Below are 17867 nucleotides of genomic sequence, written 5' to 3'. Positions count from 1 at the left end.
TTTCCCCCTTTCACCATGTCTGTCTGTCTCTCTCCAACATATTTGCAGTGATGCTGTAGCCATGCTGGTCCCAGGCTCTGAGAGAGACAAGGTAGGTGAGGTGATCTCTTTTATTGGACCAACTTCTGTTGGTGGTAAAGGGACAAACTTTTGAGCTTCACACAGCTCTTCTTCAGGACTAGGAGAAGTTACTAGAGTGTCTAAGCTAAATACAAGTTGAGACAGACAATCTGGTTGACTTCCCCAGACCTGCAGACCTCTGTTAAGCTTGAAAGCTTGTTCCTCTTCCACCAACTGAAGTTGATCCAATAAAATATATCTTACCTACCTTATCTTCAGCATGACTTCTGAAGTGGAGGGTTAAAAGGCTGGTTTGTGCTCCCCATGCAATAATGGTGTGTTAATGAAAAACACAGCTCTTAAAACAGGACCTGCAGTGGTCAAGACAGGTCATTCTTTAAATAGTCTTTAATAACTTAGTCCCTTTAAGAAGTGAGATAAGGGCTGACGTGTAGTTTGCCTTGCTAAAAATGTTGAAGTATTATCTGCATCTAATCTGCAGCCAGAGCTCCTCCCTCTTTTGTGTAGGGTCTTTGAGGAGGAGGGGCGCTCTGGACCTGCAAGTAGAGCCTGGACCTTTTGATAATGTGATCAAATCTATGGTTGTTCTGTTTCTGGAATGAATGTCCAGAATTCCAGACACCAGTTACCAGAGCCCTGAACCAAGAGCCTGGCTGGCAAGCTGAGTTCTGCTTTCCGTTCCTTGCCTAAATTATTTGTCTTTCCCAGCCTGCACCATATGTTTGTACGTACCACCCAGACTTGTATACATGGTGTCCGAGAACCACAGTCCTTTTAGCCTACTGGGCTGTGACTGGGTGGGCATGTGATGGCAAGCAGAGAAACCTCAAATCTAATGAACCTACTTTACATGCATCCTTCCCCTGCTGCTGAGCAAACAACATCTTTCAGGAAAAGCACTGTGCAAATTGTTTTGGCCACAGGCTGTTGGCCATTCTGATCTTCAAAGTCATTTGCCCATATCAACTATTGATCCCCTCTGTGCATGAATATTAGCCTCTGGATGCAGAGATTCCTTGGGAGTAGTTTTGACAACTTGTGTTAGCGTTTAGAACTTCTGAAGATTTCCATTAGTTACAGGTTTGTTAGCTTCACCAGATCATCAAGTTGTAGGCAAATGATAACTAATACAAAACCTCCTTTAGAATTTCCAGTTCCCATTGTTTGCCTGGGGTTCTTCTGTGCCTGTTGCATCGAGGGTCTGAGAAACTTGAAAGCCACTAAGGATAGCTGCCTTTCAAGTGCCTCCTACCCTGATTTGCCACCAGAGGCAGCAGAAACTTAAATGGAAATCAAATTTCCCTACTTACATTAAAAATCCTACATTGCAAATGCTGAGCATTTGACTAAGGTTTGTGTGCACCTGATATGTAGGGCTGCCTTCCCTCCAGTCCTCTCCCGGCATTACTAGGAACATCATCTTTAACAAGGTTATCCTGCCTCCTGCAAGTCGTGTTAGCTCTGAATCTCTAAATTCCTGTTAGACCCTTGTAAATTATCATCAGTGTGTTGCAGCAATGCCCCAGACACCATTGTGTTGATGAGGGGGTGTGCATCACAGCGTATGTACACACTGCCACTTATGTCGGTATGAGTTATGTCACTCGGGCGTGTGAATAAGCCACTCGCTGAGCGACATAAGTTACATTGACCTAAGCGCCGATGTAGACAGTGCTATGTCCGTGGGAGAGCTTCTCCTGCTGACATAGCTACCACCGCTCACGGGGAGTGGAGTCATTCAGTTGACGGGAGAGCTCTCTCCCATCGGCTTAGAGCATCTGCACTAAGTGGCATAGCTGCAAGCTCTGTTGTGTAGCCATAGCCCTGGTGGTAATTCTACTGGCAGTGGGGCTGTTGAGGGCATTTGAAGCCTGGGACAAATATTTTAACTTCTTTCTTCCCTTCCTAAATGCAGGCACCCGTCAAGCTCAGGCCCCAGGTAAATGTCCCCTGCTCTCCCCTACAACTCATTCTGTGGCTGATAGCTTCCATTTGAATGGAGTGTTGTAGAAGAACAGCTGATCTCTGAGAATGTGGTTGGGCTCATTGCTGGTGTGGTGTACGGGGTAAGGAGGGAGACAAGCTAAAGGAGAGGGGCTGATCAACTGTAGCACCTGTGGCTTCTTCCCATCCTGAATATAGGGAGGCCCGTATTGAGAGAGCATGGAGATGGCCAAGCTGAAGTTTCTGAGAGGCAGATAGAAGACAGAATCCCTTCGGGCTGCTGCTCTGGAAGAAGCAAAGTGCTGTAATTGGTGGGTGTTGCCTGCAGCAGCCCAGGACGGAAGGCGCATGGTAATGAGCAGTGGCCTGACCAGACGATGAAAGCCTATTCTACTAACGAGGTTATGCCTGGTGGCGACTTCAGCAGCCCTTCATTATTTTATTAATCCAGAAGCTCTGGCGCTGCATGCTCTGATGGAAGCTGGAATGATAACCACAGTAAGTGATTGCTTCCTGCAGCCAGCCTGACAGGGAGTACAGGCACTAAGTAGTGCCAATAAATCAGAGGTGGGAGAGCCAGCAGGAGAATGGGGCCACAATAAGAGTCAGGGCTGATGTGAGCTGAATGTACAAAGTTTATTTTATATGTTGCGCTCGAAAGGTCCCGGTTCAGGCTGCTGGGCTGGAAGCAGTCAGGAGATAAAGCTAGAATGTTTGAGCTCGCGCCAAAGCAGCAGAAGGGAACTCTACACAGATACAACATTCCACACATAGAACAGGGAACAGAACCTTTTCCTCCTCCCCGTTTAATCCCAGTGGCAAACATGTAGCTAGTTTCTACTGGCAACATGTTCCTGCTCTTTCTTCCCTCTTAATAGCTTTGCATGTGTTCGTCCACCTTCATGGAAAAGCTAGCGGCTGTACTGCACCCCTCAGACAGAAGGCCTGCCTATCTGCCCTGCTCTGGCGTTGGCGGGCAAGTTGGGTGTAGTGTCTCAGGCCAGATCCCAGTAGGTACAGGAGTGGGAAGGGAGTGATCCTTGGATCTTTGTGGAGGATGCTGGGGTCCCTCCTGAAAGATGGGGTGCAGAGTGTTGTGGAGGAGATCGTCTTGGTACCCTTGTATCCTTATCAATATGGTAGCGTTCATTACACTGGTAACTAATACTGGTTTTGCTAAGGGCTCTCATTGGCCAGTTGGATCTATTCAGAGGCATCTGAGACATGTCCTAATATCCAGAAGTCGTAGCTAGAGAAATGAATGGACTCTGCTGCAAACAGACAGTAGTTCTGGGTGTAAGTGGGTGTACTGCAGGAGCAAGGACTGGAACAATCAACTCCAAAACCACAGTCACCACCACTTCAATGAAAGGCAATCTCCTCGATATGGCAGTCATGGCAGTAGGGGCAAGTCCTTTATGGGACAGACAACATTCTTCACTCCTACCCCTAAAGACAGAATACTGCAGTGGGATCTCATCACTGAAACTAAAGAACTGGAAATAACTATAGGGCGGTCCCTTTTCTAACAGGGCAGCCTCTTGGAGCTGGAATCGAATTTGGTTTAGACCAAATCTGTAGTGGGAGCAGAACTATAATAGCTGCGTCTCTGGTTAACAATGGGGGTAGCTTGCAGGGTTGTAGCACAGATTTTTTTTACCCAGTGTTGACATGGATTCTGTTCTTTCCTCCGAGGAACATGCTGTAACCACCAGCTTCCTTAGGCTAGAGCACCAGCATGTCCAAGAGCCCAGTCTGCACTGGTTGGGTAAATGTTGTGAGAACCCTGTTAGCCCCAGCCATGCTTGGACAGGATAAGAAGTGAACCACTTCCTCGCCCACTTACACTTGTATTGCAAAATTATTCCATTTAAAAAGTTCCAATTTTTCTGTAGGAACTGTTTTTCCTAGTGGAATGAATGATGCTTCAAAACACGCCCCCCCCCCCCAAAAAAAAATAAATTGGGGATAGATATGAGAATTGGTAATTTTTAAAAAAAAGTTCTCTACTAGCAACACATCAGTTCCAGGGTGGGTGTTCTGGTTCACAGCATATTCTAGATGCGAGAAGCAAAGTGGATGGAACAGAGAACACCCAATCCCAAGTAATGCATCCCTGTTGACTTAAAACAGTAAGTGAAGTGTTGTCCTGAGGACGTTCCCCACCATATTCCTGATCAGGACCTCGGAGCAACCAAAGAAACTAGAAAATCCATCTTGTGAGAGGACTTTGGGAGTTTAGTCAGTGCTGGCTGGATGCCCATGCAGTGCAGACGTTATTAGTAAAGCCCATAGTCACGCACCTCACTATTGTAGCTCAGTGCATCAATTTAAGGAGCTCCTGGGAACCTGTGTGACAGCCCTGATTGCTGGGTCGAGTCAGCCCTGCTGTATGATCATTGTACCAATGTGGCTAAACGAGTTTCCCATTTCCCCTTTCACTGATTAAAGAATCTCTGGCTTTCTAGGAGGCCTGTCTGTGTGCTCCTGCTGTCTGGCTTTCCCCAGTCAGTGGGGGAAGGGGAGATACTGCAGGCTGCTGGGAGCTTATTGCTGTTTCCTGTCTTGTCTGAGCTCTTGTTCTCTCTGAGGTGATGGGCTGGGATCTGCTCGGGTTCAAACCAGCTGCTCTTTGTGTTCCTGCCAAAGACATCCCAGCAGCAAAGTGAAATTGCAGCCCTTCCCTCCCACATTTTGCCCCCCTGGCCCTCCCAAGCCCTCCTCATCCAGACAGAGCAGCTGGTGGAATGAGATGGAGGAGGATGAGTTAGGGTAACACTTTTAGCAGATGATGATGGAAAAGGTAGCAACTCTCCCCTTCCAGCACTGTCCGATCAGAGGAAATGCACATCACCCTCTTCCAGAAACTCATTGAGATCCATTCATAGCAATGCAATGCTGGCCTCGCCTCCCTCCCTTCTCCCCACAGCTCCATCCCCAGCAAACCGAGCTGCTCCCAGAGCAGGCAGGTAGCAGCTGGTGGTAGGCAGGCTGCTGGAGTGCACCTGGCTTTGCCTTCCAGCACTGACCCAGTCTGCAAAGCCTAGAAGCCTGGGGGTAACTCGGCTCCTCAGCACAGATGACAGCTAAGAAGCTGGAGGTGGGCAGGGGGCAGTGGCATATCGAGGCAGGTGTTAAGAAGGAGAGGGAATGAAATTTGAAAATAATTGTTGATGAAATGTCGGTTTTGTGTTGCCCGGTCTGGGTTTGTAATCCCTGGGACCCAGTGTCCCACCCCCAGAGGGTGAGGGTAACATTTTGACAGGGGAAAGGCAACCTCTTCAGTCTCTGCCTAGAGCCAAAGAGAGGGGTAATCCAGGATGGTCTGAGCATGGGGAGTGGGAGAGGTGACTGGGCAACAAGGCAAGTGGTTGTGGGAACAGTGAGAAGGGGAGGGGGACTCACCTTGGGCACTGGCCTAAGGAAATATTGCCCTGTTGTTCGCTCCCCACCCAGCATATGCCTGGAACAGAGAAAGTGGTTCTGGAGTGGTGAGGATGGTGGGAACATCAGCCACAGAGTAAAGAAACAGGGCAAACCATGCCCTGTGGGGTGGAAGCAAAGCTCCTCCTTTCTCTTTGCATTGTGACTTTAGACCATGTGAGCACCTGAGGAGACCAGACATCCCAGCTGTCCTGTGATTCTAGTGCCACCCTCTTTATTTGGGAGGGGAAGGTACATACACAGCCCCTGAGAAGATGAAACCGGGAGGTGTATCAGGGCCTGGCCTAGAAGGGGTTAAAACGTAGAAGTCCCCATTTGGTGCTTCGTGGTTTGGCTGAGGGCGGTTTCTGCAGCCCCCCTCTCCTTGTGATTACCTGCTTCCCTTTAGAGCTGGGACAGGCTAGGCCAAGTGGAGGGCAGGGTCAGGGAGAGTTCCTTTGCGGGTACCTCTGGAGCTGTGACGTGGGCTCTGTGTTCACTCAGCAGATTGGAAACACATGTTGACAGGATGAAAGGCTGGTCTCTGAAGGCAGCAGACTGAGTCCCTGAATCAACCCAGCGCTCCAGGGAATAAAATTTTACATTTGCAGTAATGAAGTTCTTAAAACGCTGATAAGTTTGATAGAAAACTCAGCAGAGCTCTGTCCTGGCTCCCTTTCTTACTGATCCTGGAGCTGCTTTGTCATTTGGCCTTAGACCAAGTGGGGTGGGGAGCTTGTTTTGCTCACGGACTTCACAAGCAAAGGAAGTGGCTGTTTGGCCACCCTATGTTTCTGGGGCCTCAGCCTCTCATGCAGTCTCAGCAACTCTTGGGCCTGCTGAATCTCACCTTCCAGCAGTGGTCAGGAAACGGCGAGCCTGGGGAAGGTCCCCTGTATTGCAAGGTTGGCCCTGTGGATGTTGTCATCCTTGGAAGCAAGTGTGTGCGTGTGCATGCATGTGTGTCTTACTCCTGCTTTAGGATAGAAGGAGTGATGCATCATATGCACTCCCTCATCCAGACAGGCTAGGATTCATGTGTGGATTGGGAAGAGGGGTGGCCAAATGGTAGGTGGATTATTATTAATTCATATTCCAGTCATGTCTAGAGGCCCCAGTGGGGGATCAGGGTTCCATTGTGCTAAGTGATGTAAAACAGTCGCTGTCCCCACAGACCTGTAATTACCACAAGTGTCAGGCACAGGGTAGCCCTCTTGGGAATATGGCCAGACAACTAGCAGTTGATGAACATGCTGGCAAATTTGCTTACAGCTAAAGCTGGCCAGGTGTTCCCAGGTTGTTGGGAACATACTGGTTTTTGGGGCTTGCCCTGGCATCCTGGCTGTTTTTTAAATGCTGAAATGCCATAGACCGTATTGTATTCACAGGGGAGTTGTCTACGGGCCCCACGGATGAGTTAGCTGGACTCCCAAGTTCCTTAGTAAAGTGAAACTGGTGGAAGTAAAACTGGAAGGCCAGGGGATGTGTGGTTACCCTCTCCCTTTCCTTCCCCCACATGCTGCCAATACCTTTCCCAACTCCAGGACAAGCCCTCCTGCTACCTTATTTCCACCCACCTACCCACCATTTCACCCCTTGTGAAATGCTCTCCTGCTCTGACTATCTGCTCCCAAAACCCTGATGTACATCCCCTCCTTCCCATAGTAGTATCTAGCAAGATGTTTGGGTTTGGCGTTCAAGAATCTGATCTTCCCCAATACAGTGGTCAGTCTCTGTCTCTCGTCCCTGAGGGAATCTCAACACTCTGAGAAATTGCAATGCTCCCTTTCCAGGAGCGTAGAGTAAATGAAATGCTTCCCTCTCCAGAAGTGTTCAATAAATATTTCTGTTCTGTATTTGGGAAAAAACAGATGATGTAGTTTCGTCATATGATGATAACACTCTTTCCATTCCACTGGTATCTCAGGGGGATGTTAAACAGCAGCTACTAGAGTTAGAGATTTTTAAATCAGCAGGTCCAGATAACTTGCATCCAAGAGCTCGAAGCTGGCAGAGAAACTTGAATGCATCCGATGAAGTGAGCTGTAGCTCACAAAAGCTTATGCTCAAATAAATTTGTTAGTCTCTAAGGTGCCACAAGTACTCCTTTTCTTTTTTCCATTAATGTTGATTTTCAATAAGTCGTGGAACACTGGGGTAGTTCCAAAAGACTGGAAGAAAGCTAGTGTTGTGCCAATATTTAGTGGGGGTGACCTGCATAATTATAGATAGGCCTGTTGTCCTGACATTGATTCCAGGCAAGATAATGGAGCGGCTGATACAGGACCTGATTAATAAAGAATTAAAAGAGGGTAATATAATTAATGCCAATCAATATAGGTTTATGGAATATAGATTCTATCAAACTAACTTGATTTTTTTAAATGAGATTACAATTTTGTTTGATAACGGTAACAGTGTTGATTTAAAATATTTAGATTTCTGTAAGGTGTTTCATTTGGTACCGCATAACATTTTGATTTAAAAAACTAGAATGAGATAAAATTAATATGGCACATATTAAGTGGATTAAAAAGGTCTCAAAATATAATTGTAAATGCGGAACAATCATCGAGCCAATGTGTTTCTAGTGGGGTCCTGTCTGGAACTGTTCTTGGCCCTACACTATTTAACATTTTTATCAGTGACCTGGAAGAAAACATAAAATCATCACTGATAAAGTTGACAGAGTTTGCAGATGATGCACAAATTGGGGCAATGGTAAACAATGAAGAGGACAGGTCACTGATTCAGAATGATCTGGATTGTTTGGTTAACTGGGCACAAGCAAGCAATAAGTATTTTAATATGGCTAAATGTAAATGTATACATCTAGGATCAAGGAATGTAGGCCATAATTACAGGATGGGGGGCTTTGTTGGGAAGCAATGATTCTGAAAAAGGTTTGGGGGCTCATGCTGGATAATCAACTGAACCTCTGCTCCCAATGCAATATTGTGGCCAAAAGGGCTAATGCCTTTCTTGGATACGTAAATGGAAGAATCTCATGTAGGAGTGGAGAGGTTATTTTACCCCTGCATTTGGATCCGTGTGACCGCTGCTGGAATACTGTGCCTACTTCTTGCGCGCCCCCCCCCCCTCCATTTAAGTAGGATGTTTATAAATTGGAGACAGTTCAGATAAGAGCCACATGAATGATTAAAGGATTAGAAAACCTGCCTTATGGTGATAGGCTCAAGGAGCTCAATCTATTTAGTTTAAGAAAGAGATTGTTAAGGGCGATTGGATTATGATCTATAAGTACCTACACTGGGAACAAATATTTAATAATGGGTTCTTCAGTCTAGCAGAGAAAGGTATAACATGATCCAATGGCTGGAAGTTGAAGTTAGTTAAATTCAGACTATAAATAAGGTGTACCTTTTTAACAGTGAGAATAATTAACTATTAGAATAACTTGCCAAGGGTTGTGGTGGATTCTATGTCACTGGCAATTTTTAAATCATGATTGGATGTTTTTGTAAAAGATCTGCTCTAGGAGTTATTTGGGGGAAGTTCTATGGCCTGTGTTACACAGGAGGTCAGACTATGATTACAATGGTTCTTTCCGCCCTGAGAATCTGTGAGTCTCCAGATGTCTTCACAGTAGTGTTTCATGTTCAGCAGGAGCTTATGTTTGTGTTAAAATCACATTGGATTACTGCTAGCGTACAAGCTGGGCCCCCTCTGCAGGAAATGTCTTGGTCAAACCAACACTAGTTCCTGTCCTGTTTCTCCAAGCCACCATGTCAGAACTTTGGTTCCCAGGCCAGGCAGCTAGGGAGGGCAAGTGGGGAACCTTTCAAGAACTGAACTTCACTGTGTAAAAAGGCTCCTGTAAAGGAATGCACATCAGTGGGAGAAACAGCTGTTTGAAAGGCTGATCATGCTGGGCGTCCTCCATCGGACAAGCAGCTGGTCACATGGTGAGTCAGTGGCAAAGCAAGGGATAGAACCCGGGGTCCTGTCTCAAGGCCTCTGCTCTAACCACTAAACCACACTGATATGTGTTATCTCAAAGTTAGATGGCTCACTGTATCCCCTTTCTTTGCTGATCTTCCCCTTTTCTCTTCTTTTCAGGGAACCCAATGGAAAGAAGAAGTCTGGTAAGGACAATTTTTTCTTCTTTAATTTCAGCATCTCCTTCCTTTTGTCTTGCTGCCATTGTAACCTGTCCACACAGTACAAGTTTTGGAGGGTGGGGGGAAGAGTCCATAACATCAGCTTGTACACATCCATTGATCAGCTGCAGCACCAATAAGTGGTGGGAGAGAGGTTGGCGGTCATCATCTTAGAAGCTCCATCTGGAGTCACAGAAGTGGAGCAAGCCTCTCTGCTTGGATCTTTCCCTTCCTCTGCTCCATAACTTGGTTACTGCTTCACCCCAGATGCTGGTGGGCGAGATTGGGCAAGGGATGAGTGTGAACAGAAGGCTGATTTCCCGGCAGCCCATCCATGTGTTTCACGGCAAACCATTGTGAGCTCCAATTCTAGGCTCTTCTCTGCCTCCTGTATGGTGTCTCTGCAGGTATATAGGGGCCTCCAAATATAATGGACTTCCCCTGCCCTTTTAGAGTGTACTACATATAAGGGGCAGAGGGAATCCTCTGGTGACATGGGGACAGTGGAACAACCCTCTTCCATTACCCCTTGCAGACCTCAGCATAGGGATGTGCTGGGGCAGTTAGGAGGGCAGACGGAGCATAGCTGCAGTGTATTGCTCTCCACTTCTTCAGGGCTACAGGATTGTTTGTTGTTGATCTAACATTTCCACCATCACCTTCACCTCCATGTTTATTTCCCCTTTCCTCATGCTTTCTTTCTCCACCATTTTGTTCCTTCATTAGGGTTTATCCAGAGAACGGCTTCTTTCCTTCAGAGAGGTAGTAACAGCCACTCCCCGCTTGGGCTTTGCTCTTGCTTTGCCTTTCTGCTGGGTGACACCGGCTGTTTCTGTGTGGGGAAATCAGGGGCCCCTTGCAAGAAGCTATCTCACACCCCACAGCTCTGTTTTGTTGCTGGTTGACTTGAGGGATTGATGAGGGGCTGGGAAAAGAACATCCACTGGGTTTTGTGACTGTCCACTCGGGATGAAAAGGCCCATACAAGAGTCTTCTGTTGAGCCCTGACTACTAGATCTGAGTAGCTCAGTACAGTCTGTGCAGATTGGAGGGACTATCCTAAAGGTCTTCAGGCAGAGGGCAGAAGCTTTGTTTTGGGCTGGAAATGTGGAGCTGCAGGTGTCAGTCAATCCCTGCTCCTGGAGAATTGGCCTGGGCGTGTGATATATTGGATGTGTTGACAGAGCTGTGTACACACACCCAAAGTCTTAGCTCCATCTTCTGTGTTCTCTTTGGCTCTGAAGGGCATCCCTCCAACACAAGACTTCATGGTGTCTTTCTCATCAGGTACCTACCATTGATTCTGGGCTTTGGTGCTGATATCTATTATTCCTTTATCCTTCTTTTCTGTCTCTTGGTACATCTATAGCTTGTGCCTTTTTGGAAAGTTCCCACCATCAGTTGGTCTGAACAAAGCTTCTGGAGGACTATTAAGAACTTTCCAGTCAAATATTGCCCTACCACGTGATGGCAGAGAGAACAATGGCCCCCTGAGAAGACAGGGTTTTCTTTGTTCTTGGGGCACATCGTGCCCTTGGTGTTATCTGGTGTATTGCCTAGTAGGATTTTAGCTATATAGCAGAGCACTGTTGGATGGTGGTTCCTCTTTTCTCTGGCTCTCACTGCCACTAGGTGCAGCTCTCTAAACCGGACCCTATGGCATGGCTTATACAACTCTCAGGTGCCAACTGCAGGAGCCTTCCACTGCTCTTTAGTGTCAGGCCGTGGCTGAGTCTCCTGTGGCAAAACAATGGGACAAGAGCAAAGTCTGCACGGAGATTAGAAAGCATAAGGTTGTGGTGTAAGCTTAGGTGGTCCTTTGAGTGGTAGGTGAGAGAGCACAGAACGTGCCCCAGTGGTGTTGGGGACAAGTGTAGGCTGAAACTGTGGTTTCTCTTTTTCTTTTGCTAAAGCTGGTGAGCCTCTCGGTCTCATGAAATCCTTTTGTAGGACTGAGTGAGAGCAGCTGGCAGCTAAATGCGGGAGGGGAGGGTATTTGTATGCAGTGTGGAATCAATATATTGTTATTTCACCTCAACCCACCTGGACGGGGCAGAGGGAACCTTATGGTCTTGGGTAGCTTTGATCGAGAGAGTGTGCTAAAAATAGCAGCGTAGCCATGGCGGCAATGGGCTAGCTGCCAAGTACAATCCGGGCCAGAGGACTCAGGTGGCTAGCCTGAGCCACCACCCACACTGCCACGTCTACGCTGCTAATTTTAGCACACTTGCTCACTCAAAGCTCGTGTGTGTACATCCACCCAAGCTGGAAATTATACCTCCAGTTGTTTTGTGGACACGCCCTTAGTCCCACGGACCCAGTGGGAGTCGAGGACGATATCTGGAGTTGGGGCTGGGGGTGCAGGGAGTGTTTCTGTGGTTGAATATTCCCTGAGGGCAGAGTCACAGCAGCCACCTTAGAGTCCATGTCTGTCCGAGCTGCCAAAGGCTTTTCAGTTAGCTGCATTAGCAGATTTGCTCCACTTGCTGCTGCAAACCCACCAGCAGGCCAGGTTTATAGGCAGTGCCATTATGGTGAAAGGATTAGAGAGGCAGTGGTCTTATAGTCATCATTAACCTCTTGAATGATACTTGCTGTGCACCTGGAGGGGAAGCTACTGGTTGTTTGCTGTGGCACCTGCTGGATCACAGCCAAACTCTGCTACAGTAGGAGAACTCTGACTGCACCCATGCGGACAGAATTCCACCCTCATTCTGAAGGCCTGAGGGCTCTTAGGTAATGTACTGTAACAAGCAGGGGAAAGATGCTTGTGTAAATGTAACTTTAAGGCCTGGGGATGCCTCATGGCAAGATTCTTTTCAGAGACGATAGTTGATACCTTACATCTTCTAGCAGGGGATGGGCCCTTCCCTTTTCTCTCTTTAAGGGATCATTATTTTAAAGATCTTTGCTCCTCAGGTCCATTAGCTCTTGCTGCTTATCCCTTTCCTATGCTGAGCCTGACTCCACACACAGCAAGAAACAAAAGTGTTGCTTTAATGCACATTGTCCCTAAGGAACTAACAACAAGCTGCTGGTAACAAATTCTCAGGGATAGAATTGTTTTCCAATTGCGTATTTCTCTGAGGATAGTCAAGAGGTGTCAGCTGCCCTTTAAGGTAACATTAAGAAGAACAATCACTCCAGGGCCAGTGGCAGGAACAATCCATGTTTATAAACTGGATTTTCGTGGATATAAACAAATGTGCTGTTAAATGGCCATGGGTAATGTGCTAAATCCCCTTAACCCTATTTGGTGAAGAATGAAAGGAGTGAGTTGCTCAATTCCCATTAAAAGTCAATGAGAGTTGGGCACTGTACATTATAGCCCCTTTGAAAATCTGTTCGATGGCTTGTGTGCTTCTGGAGGTCAGGCTAGATGCTGGGGGGCACAGGAGGACTCCGAAGTCTGATTTTGTCCCTAATTTGTTTGTGTTTAAACTGTTTTACAACCCCCCCCCACACACACACACTATTTTTTTAAAGCTTCCAATAGAAAATATTAAAGTAAATACACATTCACCTCTAAGGTGTGTACAACACACACACTGCGGCAGTGGGCTAGTGCTTGAGAATCCAAAAGTGAAAATGACATATATATATAACACACACACGTGCGCGCATGCAGAAACACGGTGGAACTCATCTACCAGATTCTCAAAGGTCTAGTAACGTAGATAAGGACATTTGGATGTTGGTTTTATTTTTAAATTATTCTTAACCTGGTCATGTCTCTCTAATTGTACTACGTGTTATTGTATTACAATACTGCCTAGAGATCCCCAACCAAGATCAGGACATCATTGTGCTAGGCGCTGTACAAACAGAGGAAGAGACAGTCCCTACCTGAAGAGCTTCCATCTCAATAGGCAAGACAGACAAAGGGCAGCAGAAGGGAAGAACAAGCCAAGCCCTGGAATGTCCACAGTGGAGACCTTTCAAGTCTATTGATAAATGGCAATTCCATATGATTTTTTTTTAATCATTTCCAGCCCTGAGGAAGTCGCTGAACAAATAAGAGAGGCAGCAAGGAGGGGCTTGCACTTCAGCATGTTCTCTGCACAAGAGCAGAAAAAAATCATCACTGCAATAATCATGACATTCATAGACTCATAGATATTTAAAGTAAGAAGGGACCTCTGTTACCATCTAGTCTAACCTGCATAACACAGGCCAGAAAACCAGTGGAACAGATGAAATAACAGTTGCACAAAGTCAAGCCAAAGGTTTTTTGCAGGGGAGCAGGCGAAAGTGTTTAGCAAAAATGCCTATTTTCCCTTTTTTGTTTCCTGTTTCCATTTGGAGATGGAAGTGTCAAAACACCATGAGATAGGTTCTGTTCTCTGTTATGACATCTCAGGGCCAAAATGGGAATGGGTTGGAAATCTCTCTAGCACAGTGGTTTTCAAACTGTGGGTTGCAACCCAGTACTGGGTTGTGGAATGTAAGGCACTGGGTTGCCACAGCTGTGGTCAGCATTGCCGACCAGTCTGTTAAAAGTTCTGTCGGTGGTGCTGCCCGGCTAAGACAGGCTAGTCCCTACCTGTTCTGACACCGCACTGCGCCCTGGAAGTGGCCAACAGCAGGTCTGGCTCCTAAGTGGGGGGACCATCGTGCTCTGCACGCCACCCCGAGCCCTGGCTTCACACTCCAGCCAGTGGGAGCTGGGAGGGTGGGGGGGGAGAGGCAGTGCCTGCGGGCGAGAGCTGCGTGGAGCCGCTTGCGCACCTCTGCCTAGGAGCTGGACCTGCTGCTGGCTGCTTCCGGAGCGCAGCGTGGTCCGCAGTGCCAGGACAGGCAGGAAGCCTGCCTCTGCACCCTGGCTGCGCAGCTGACCGGGAGCCATCCGAGGTAACCCCGCGCCCCAATACCCTGCCCCAGCCCTGAGCCTGCCCCCAAAACCGGAGCCCATTCCTACACACCAAATCCCTCATCCCTGGCCCCACCCCAGAGTGTACACCCCGAGCTCAGAGAGCCCTGACTCTCTGCCCCAGCCGTGAGCCCCTCCCTCATCCCAAACCCCTCGTCCCCAGATCCATTGGGTCATTGTTTACTGCTTTCTGTTGCTGGTTTAATAGGTGTGGTGCAGGTGCCAGAATTGCCTGTTGAAGCTGCAAATAGCCCCAGAACAACGGATGTAATTATGTCTGGGGAAGCAGTGTTCTTCCCTCTCCTGTGTGTTGGTCCTCATTGGCTGAGTAAATCCTCTGTTCGGTTTAAAGCAGAAACCCTTCAAAGGAGCAGTCAGAGCAGGAGAGGACATGGGTCCAGAACTCAAAGCACACTCAGTTTACTTTGGAGGGTTATTTTTAACTCACCCTGGCAACTGCCTCCCGTTTTTGACATGGAGGAAGCTCTAATTAACAGTAACTGAACCTCTGCACTGCACTGCTCACCTGGAACACTGCAGATAGCTGTTTAGAGTATGACACATGGAAAATTGCCCTTTGTGCCTTCGAATAGGACCGTCCTAAAAAATACATCTTCCATTTAAACTTCTGTTATAGCAGTGGCTTCCCAGAGCAGGCTTTACATGTTAAGAACCTGGCACTGAGGAGTTGCTTGCCTAGTGATCATAGCCTCCCAAAAATTTGGGATAGACTAGACTATCTCCACCTCCGCCCTCCAGCTTTGGCTATCGCAGGATTGTTCCCTACAGTATGTTCTCCCTGGAGGGTATTCTCCAGGCTGTTTATTGTGTTCAGTTTTAAACTTCTCAAGTGGTGGTTCTCCCGTCACTTCCCTTGGGAGGTAATTCCAGACTAACTGGTCTTAGGAGTAGGATCCTTTTCCTGATAAGCAGCCTGAATATTTTTGTGGCATTTCATCCCAATACTCTTAATCATGACCTTCACTTCTTACAGAATTCCTTTTCTTCATGGGGATACACACCCTGCTGAGATTTGCAGATGGTCATCCTATCTCCTTGTAATGTCATAGCCATTCTACCGAGGCAATGGGCGGCTAGGATTTATGCCTCTGGAAGGGTCTTTCATCTGAAACTTGAGGACAATAGCTGGAACATATGCAAAGCCCCTCAGCAAGCTCAATCTAAATTCTGTGACAAGACCCCTGCTTTTAGCAACACTCCAGCTATAGTAAACAACACTTAGGTGGCACAGTTCCATTTCCAGAGCAGTTGGAAAATATTAGTTAATCCCCACCACATCCCAGAGAGATAGGAAGTATTATCTTACAGGTGGGGAAGCTGAGACACAGAGAGGTTAAATGATTTGCCTGAGGCTGCAAAATGAGTCTCTGGCAGAACCAGGAGTAGCATTTGGGAGCTCCTCGCTTGGCTCCTTTTTTTCAGTTCTCTCGACCACAGTGTCTCACTCGTTAGAACTGTCTCCACTCAGATAACACACAGGCAAACAGCTGTGCCATTTATGTGGGTGGGTAGAATTTTATGATATATAAGGACAAACTGAGTTAGTAGAATTCCATTTCCAAATGCAGCTGATTTGCACCAAACCCACGTTCCACAGAAGGAGTTGCACTGGTAATAAATACCAAGCAATGGCAGTGGATCTGTATCCAGAGCATTTTAATAAATGAAAAGTGTTTAAAAAATCAATATAGCCTTGCACGCTCTTGCCAATTCTAGTTACATTTTTTCCCCCACATGATGCATTCCAGCCTCCATCTGCTGGACAGACTCATTTCAGAGTAGCAGCCGTGTTAGTCTGTATTCGCAAAAAGAAAAGGAGTACTAGTGGCACCTTAGAGACTAACCAATTTATTTGAGCATAAACTCAACGCATCTTAGTCTATACTGCCCCCTACAGGCTGAGAATATTCTGAGTAAGACCAAAACTTTTCTGCCTTTGTCTTTCTGCAGGGAGTGGACATGGAGGATTTTGGTTTTAGTTCTTTTGGTTGTAACTTGTATTAATATTCCATTCTATAGCTGGCAGGACCCTCCTTACCATAGTGAGCATTGTGCTCTCTCTTTATCCTGTCTGTACTTGTCCCATGTCCAGCAGAGCAGGAAGATGCTTTGGAACATGAGCAAGCAGGCACGTGTTAAACTGCAAGGCCAGCTGAATTCTTGGGGTTTTTAAAAATCCCTGTTTGCTTAAGCTTCATCCTCCAGAAGTGCAAGCTCAGAGCTCCTGTAGTGCCAGATGTAGTTACCACAGGAAATAACTCCACATATTTTACTTTGGCCAAAGGCCATGAAGGTCAGTAGCAGAGACCCTGCCGCAGGGTGCAAGTTATACTGGCTAACAATGTTCAGGGCATTAGTAGGGCATAGTGCAAACTCTCCTGCAGGCCTTACGCTCTCTACACATTCTGGTCACATTTGGCTGCGTTTTCCCTGTCCTGCATGGAGAGTTGAAAGGCACTAAGCCTCAGGTTGATTTTCATTTGAACCACAGAAGTGCATGGTGTTTTACAAACATACAAGGCAACAGAGTCCCTCCCTGCCCATGAAGTTTCTGATGTAAAGGACCGATCCTGTAAGCCTTCAACGAGTGAGTCCTTTAGCAGCTATGTGCATAGATCAGGCCCTAAATGAGAACGCTACTCATGCATGACATCACAAGGGGGGGGCAATGGGAAAGGAGTTGGGTGGGAATGGGCAGAGTGAGACATAGAGGAGGGGAAATACTTTTCCCCCTTTCCTTTTCTCTATCAGTGAGTTGCTTTCCTTGCATTGTCTTTGGTTATTTATGTGTATTTTAAATAAGAATATACTGCAGGCAGAGGGCAGAACTTGGCAGTGGGGGCTAGTGGTGAAAAGCAAACCAGGAGACTGAATCTGAGAAGGGATTTTAATGGGGAGAGACAAGAGACAGTCTCTGAAATATATAGGGTTAGGCAGTAAGGCAAAGGAAGGGGAGGGTCTGTTTTGTCCTGTGAATGCTCGTGAAGTTGCCATGTCCAAACCCCTAGGTCAAGACTTCTAAAAGTGAGTTGTGAGTTTGGGTAACCAACCCTGAGGCACTTCAGAGGGGCCTGATTTTCAGAGGGCAGATGCTCAGCACTTTCTGAAAATTCAGCCTTTTGAGGGATGTTTCAACTTGGCCCCCCAGAACCACTAGTCACTTTTGAAAATCTTGGCCTGTAAGTGTGCAGAAATAGACGGGAGCCCCTGATCAGAACAGCCTCTCTTGGGGTATTTTGGCATTTCTGCCTGGAACCAGGATAGGCAGCAGCAGTGAGAAAATAACCAGATTTTTAAGTTACTTTGTTCTCTTAAGCTTTGCCCAACTTCCAAAAAGTTTGGGTTGAGGTTCAGGGTGATTCTCAGTTCTTTGGAACCAGTTCTCCTGTCCATCACAAATCCATGCA

At 47.0% G+C, this 17867-nt stretch overlaps 1 protein-coding gene across 2 annotated transcripts in view; it reads left to right on the top strand.

The window, feature by feature from the left end:
• The window catches only part of SH3PXD2B (SH3 and PX domains 2B), a 118942-nt gene that overhangs the window by 84883 nt on the left and 16192 nt on the right, over positions 1-17867 (top strand). For both annotated transcript variants that reach the window (XM_084637428.1, XM_084637427.1), the window contains exon 6: positions 9529-9554. In XM_084637428.1, coding sequence (XP_084493554.1) covers positions 9529-9554 — 26 coding nt within the window. The remainder of the gene's footprint in view (positions 1-9528; positions 9555-17867) is intronic.

This window comes from Lepidochelys olivacea, assembly GCF_965140295.1.
Source record: "Lepidochelys olivacea isolate rLepOli2 genome assembly, chromosome: 8".
NCBI lineage: Eukaryota > Metazoa > Chordata > Testudines > Cheloniidae > Lepidochelys > Lepidochelys olivacea.
This window is presented reverse-complemented; position numbering and strand designations above follow the sequence as displayed.